The sequence below is a fragment of the Trachypithecus francoisi genome, unplaced genomic scaffold (genome assembly GCF_009764315.1).
Source record: "Trachypithecus francoisi isolate TF-2019V2 unplaced genomic scaffold, Tfra_2.0 Lachesis_group5, whole genome shotgun sequence".
In the NCBI taxonomy this organism is placed as follows: Eukaryota; Metazoa; Chordata; class Mammalia; order Primates; family Cercopithecidae; genus Trachypithecus; species Trachypithecus francoisi.
Window position 1 is genome coordinate 90,874,976 of NW_022681470.1, and position 6,413 is coordinate 90,881,388.

Consider the following 6,413-nt stretch of genomic DNA (forward strand, 5'->3'; position numbering starts at 1 on the left):
AGGAAAAGGGAGCTGGATTAGAATTGTATCCCTTTAAAACCTATTTGAAGGAGTAAGAATGTGTTCCTACACTTTAGCAAATGCCTTACTATTGAGGGTCCAAGACTGATATGTCCACCTCTGGCTAATCTACAATTTTTTTTCTCACTTCCCTGCAGGAATTAGTAGAAGATCAGATTGAGCACAAGTGATTGCTCCATTATTTCTTTCACTACCTATGTTCCAGTTTTGAAGACTTCTGAGACCCTCAGTTTGGCCAAACCAATCCCCACAGAGCTTGTATGGCAATTTTTAAAATGCCTCCATCACCAGGAGCAATTTGACGTCATACATTTTCTTCCCTATACCTCATTTTCCCACAAGCAACAGAGCAGGTCATTTCCTAGACCCATTATTATCCTGGGCTCATTGCCCACTAGCTGTGGAAAAGGTCACATCCACCCTCCCTGGGAAATCAGAAAGAGAGCCTCTTGGTACTTTCTGGTGGAAGGCTCAAGGGGAAAAAGAAGATATTCTTATTCTCTGATTCCAGAGTGAAACTAAGCCTTAAATACCAATTGTATTTTCCATAGCCTGATGATATTTGTCCCCATTAAATGTCCCAGTTAAGCTGGAATCATCCAAAGAGGATGATCACAATCTTCAGAGAACTGATAACCTGGATATGTGTGTGTGTGTGTATATATATATATTCTCTATACATATATATGGACATTGAGTGGCTTAATCTAAAAAAGGAAAGACATGATGAGACAGGGGTAATGGGGATGGAGGGGGGGAATTGGAGGTTTAAAGGACCTTATGGCTATTTTCAAACAGTGAAGTCTATCCTTTGAGAAGGTGGCGAGACTTACTTTCAGAAACAGAACCAGGACCTATGAATGTGGGTGCATTGGGGTTCAGAAGAGAAAGCCTTCCACCTCCCAAATCAAAAGTTTCTCTTATTTAAAGTATGGCTAGTTTTATAGATACTGGATTTCCATTCCTGGGAAAAGTCAAGCAAAGTCTGGGTGAATACTTGCATCTATACATTGGTGATTCACAAATGTGGTAGGGAGCTAAATCATGTTACCTCTCAGGTTCTTTGCAGTCGTACAGTGCTGTGTTTCTAGAGCTGAAGGATCTCATTCTACTTGCTTAGCAATGTGTGTGTGTGTGTGTGTGTGTGTGTGTGTGTGTGTGTACATGATTAATACAATGGACAAGCAATTGTGAAAGCTAAAAAATATATTTTTGAGAAAATCATAGTTGTAAGACTCGCATTAACTTTTATGATTCTATTCAAATCAGGCTAAAACTTAAGGTGATTTGTCCTTCTTGAGCTAATAATAATTGGGTCAGATAAGGAATTAATTTGAATGAAGTGTGTAAGATAACGGCGAGCCATAGAAGGAATTAAATTGAATGAATTGTATAAGACAATTGAGGATTAAAGCTTGCCAGGGACTAAAATGTAATCATTAATAAATTGCTACTGTGCCACTATATAGTTGTTTAAACTTAGAGAAAAATCACTTAAATCACTCTGGGATTTCCTTATCTGAGGAAAAAAATAAGTTTGAATTAAAATACCACTGGTTTTAAAATGCTATTATTTCATGAGACAAGTCCACAATGCATAACTGACAGTTGGTTACAAGAAAAAGTGAGATGGTCTAACCTGCTGCTAGGTAATATGGTTGAGATCCAGAGTACCGGAACCTTCGACTGGCTCTTGGCTCTCAGCCCGGCCCTTTGATTCTCCTTAAATTTTCATTCCTTGCAGAGTGCCATTAAAACTATTTTTAAAGGTACAATTTAATTCTCAGAAGAAAAAAAAAAGCCTCACCCAGTTCATAGATCATCCTCTACATACTCATACACACAAATCAGTGGATTATAAAAAAATAAATTTGCTGTTTAATTCTAATTCTGCCATTAAGCAACTTAGCTGTGTACCATTCAGCTAGACATTTAGTATCTTCGCGTCAAGTCAGCACTGTGACATTGGTGCTAACTCCATGATGGTGAAGATCAGATAGAATGATGTGAATGTGCTTTCACATACACAAATGTGAGTTACCATCTGGCAGTAAAGATGCTTCCATATATTCAGCAGAGCCTCCTCAGAATCCAGTTGCTATAAAACTTCCACTGGAAGGAAGGCTGTTAACTCTGTGAGCCTTGCTCTCTTCCTCACAAGCCTGCCCAATGGACTGTCTCAACAGTCTTAGAAGGCATTAGGATGTGACCCAGACAATCTAGCCCTAGAAATTTATGGCTAGTTTTAGGAATTAGGAAATCTAGACCCTTATTATATCTACAATGTATGTGCCTTTTGATAAAGCACTCTACCTCTTTATACATTAACTTTCACATTTATTAAAACATAATTCTGTATATACATATGTGTGAACAATTTTGAAACTTGAATGAAAGCATATTGTACTTTGAATTGTTTTCCTCTTCTACTTGACTGCTAGAGACCTCAAAGCTAAATTCCATGCTCAAATGATAAAGCTGCTTAATCAGATGTTCTTTATATAATACTGTATACTCTCTTTCCTTTTTATTTCTTTGTATTTTTACTTTATGGAGCTTCATCTGGACTCTGCTGGAATTAGAGGAAGAATGAATAAATGCATAGCTCTGTGAAAATATCCCCCACTTTATTTACTTATTCTTAAAATTAAATTAGTTGTTTTTATTTCCAGCTTCACGTCTGAAGCAACTACCCTAAGAATGACAATATCTATTGCAAAGGAATGGAGAATATATTGCATTATTTAGTAGAATTATTCTAACTATGCCTTTTTTTTTTTTTTTTTGAGACGGAGTCTTGCTCTGTCGCCCAGGCTGGAGTGCAGTGGCCAGATCTCAGCTCACTGCAAGCTCCGCCTCCCGGGTTCACGCCATTCTCCTGCCTCAGCCTCCAGAGTAGCTGGGACTACAGGCGCCCGCCACCTCGCCCGGCTAGTTTTTTGTATTTTTAGTAGAGACGGGGTTTCACCGTGTTAGCCAGGATGGTCTCGATCTCCTGACCTCGTGTTCCACCCGTCTCGGCCTCCCAAAGTGCTGGGATTACAGGCTTGAGCCACCGCGCCCGGCCCTAACTATGCTTTTTAGGCTAGGGATCTTCTACAGGACACTGTGAGTGGTCCCAAGAAAAGATGACATTAGGGTATAATGTCTTGCCTGTGGTTTTCTAGAATATTAAAAAAAAAATAGACACAAAGATTAAGCCCAAGGACATGACTCTGGAGACTTATATCCTATTACTATGAACCAAAAAAGTGCCTCCCAAATAGTAATGCTACCTTCAATAGCTAGAAACATGTTCATTTCATCAATTCATTGAAAAGGATGGTGATGTAGTAAAAGAGAGCAAGATGGAGTCTGGCCTACACTCTTAACGAATAGATTTTAAGTTGGTTTGAATTTTTGGACTCAAAGATTTTTTTTTTTAATCAGGATGAAGAAAAAGATTAGGAGGTTCATGATGGGACTTGCTTGTAAGTCCCACTCCCACACTGCCTAGTGAATACCACGCTGTGGTGAGCAAGGACAGGTTTTGTGTTGACTGTGCGTGTGTTTGTGTTTGTGAGTATGTTTCTCAGGAACTGTATTCCAACAGAAAAGAAAATTATTTGCATTTACACTGTAATACATTATCTGCCTTTTCTGGATTATCTGTGTCCATTGCCCTCTCTAACAAGGAATAATCCTGCCTTTCTATTCTGCCTTTCTTTCAGGATTCTAAAGCTGAAATCTAAGTGGGAAGAAGAAATGGATAGCGTGGGCAGTAGTTTTCTGACTCTTTCACCTCATGGTCCTTCCTTAGGAATTAAAAAAAAAAAACCCTTTCCTAGTTGTCCTACACATTTACACCATAAAATTGAGCTGTTGAGAAATGGGGAGCAAGAGTGAAAGTGGATCTGGAGAAGAGCAGAAAAGAGAATGGAAGCAATAGGACACAGAGCGAGACTTGAAATGGGAAGGTGTTTAGTATCACTAGGTTTGGGACTGATTCTCAGCCTAACACAAAAAGAGGTAACACATTTTGCGAAATTAATGAACAGAAATGCAGAAGAGTCACTAATTTGCTTGTTTTCTCTGCTATTACTCCCAACAGATTATGGTTTTTTAATTTAGCACCCTTGGAAAAGTCCCACAGTCCTCTCCCTTTTCTCATTAGCAATAGCTGCTGTTTGCCCCAGTTTTTTGCTGTTTTCGGCAGGGGTCGAAGTTGGGGTGGGGGAAGTTCTGTGTGTGGGGTAGAGTGTGTGTTGTTTTAAAAGGAGGAGGAGCTATGTATGTGGGGGTAAGTAGAGTAGCCTGGAAAGGTAACAGCATATATCACAGAAACTGAATTTAAACTCTAAATCCCATTTGATGTTCACAAAATGTGAACCCCATTGTATTATCCCCATTTTACAAACAAAGTAACTAGTATTCTAAAAGATTATGTGGTATTCTCACTTAGCTATATGAAGACAAAAGTTGGATTTGAATGCACTTTTGTCAAACTCCTAAGCAAGCATTTTATACAATGGATTGTATTGAAGAAAATATTATCCTTCAAGTTATCAAATCAGGTTTGCTCTCTGAAAAGCTGGTGAATAATTGCATCAAACCTGATTTTGCTGTTAGTCCTATGGGTGGGCTCAACTATTGCTTCATTCAAGCTTAAGCACCTTGTCAGAAAAAGCAGGAAAATTCTCTGCATTTTACAGATAGGTGGAGTCATGCAACCACAGCAGAGTCACACAAATTGCTCCTAGAGAATGGGTAATTGGGCCTTCTTCCTCCTCTCCATATTCAGTAGATGGGGATGTTTTGCCTGTAGTGAAAGGGTGGTCTGGAGACCATTTTTTTGTGTGCCCAAAAGTGATATATTGGCGAAGTACAGAATTAGGATTTAGAAAGTTATAATCTCTATTTTGTATGACCTTGGACAAGTTACTGCTCTTGAGAAAATTTGAAAACAAGTTAAAATATAAGCTCCCTTTTCTCAAAAGCTTTGGTTCTCACCATAATTCAAGAGACAGTAAGATAAAGAAGCAGAGACCTCCTGTTGTGATAAATTTGCTGGTGGTGGGCTCTATCAATACAAATAACCATAGACTAGAGCTTGTGTCATGGAAGGAACTGTCTTTGCCTGTGCCCACAGCCAGTCATGACCACCATAATTCTGGAAGTAGATAATCGTACAGTGACAACACATTTCATTCTTCTGGGGTTTCCAACATGACCAGCCTTCCAACTTCTCCTTTTCTCCATTTTCCTGGTAACCTACTTGCTGACGCTGCTGGAGAATCTTCTTATCATCTTAGCTATCCACAGTGATGGGCAGCTACATAAGCCCATGTACTTCTTCCTGAGCCAACTCTCCTTCCTGGAGATGTGGTATGTCACAGTCATCAGCCCCAAGATGCTTGCTGACTTCCTCAGTCATGACAAGAGTATTTCCTTCAATGGTTGCATGACTCAACTTTACTTTTTTGTGACCTTTGTCTGCACTGAGTACATCCTTCTTGCTGTCATGGCCCTTGACCGCTATGTAGCCATTTGTAATCCACTACGCTACCCAGTCATCATGACCAACCAGCTCTGTAGCACACTGGCTGGAGGATGCTGGTTCTGTGGACTCGTGACTGCCATGATTAAGATGGTTTTTATAGCACAACTTCACTACTGTGGCACGCCTCAGATCAATCACTACTTTTGTGATATCTCTCCACTCCTTAACGTCTCCTGTGAGGACTCCTCACAGGCTGAGCTGGTGGACTTCTTCTTGGCCCTCATGGTCATTGCTATTCCTCTTTGTGTTGTGGTGGCATCCTATGCTGCTATCCTTGCCACTATCCTCAGGATCCCTTCTGCTCAGGGTCGCCAAAAGGCATTCTCCACCTGCGCCTCCCATCTGACTATTGTAATTCTCTTATATTCCACAACCCTTTTCACCTATGCCCGTCCCAAACTCATGTATGCCTACAATTCCAACAAAGTGGTATCTGTTCTCTACACTGTCATCGTTCCACTCCTCAACCCCATCATTTACTGTCTGAGGAATTGTGATGTAAAGGCAGCCCTCAGAAAGACCATACATTGCAGAGGAAGTGGGCCCCAGGGAAATGGGGTTTTCCGTAGTTAAAAAATGTTTAGATTCCTTTCAGGCTTAAACTGAGAGATGATCACGACACACTTTTCCCCTCAGTCTTGTCTGTGGTTATCCCCCAATCTCCAGTACTGTAACACCACTCTCCTCTGTGAGTGTGTGCGTGTGTGTATGTACACACAATCATGACTAGAGAAACATGTTCTCAAGAAGTAACCTCTGTTATCAGGCTGAGAGACAAGTTTTAAAATGGTAGAAAATCTATTTGAAATCAGGAAGAAAGAGAGAGAGAGAGAGCAAGTGGTAGGAGGGAGGA

The 6,413-nt window shown here is 40.2% G+C and overlaps 1 protein-coding gene across 1 annotated transcript; it reads left to right on the forward strand.

Moving 5' to 3' along the window:
• Positions 1 to 5,155: 5,155 nt before the first annotated feature.
• On the forward strand, positions 5,156 to 6,133 carry LOC117075882 (olfactory receptor 6Y1). The gene is given in 1 exon segment (XM_033198662.1): positions 5,156 to 6,133. A coding segment is annotated over 1 exon segment (978 nt).
• The last annotated feature ends 280 nt before the right edge of the window (positions 6,134 to 6,413 follow it).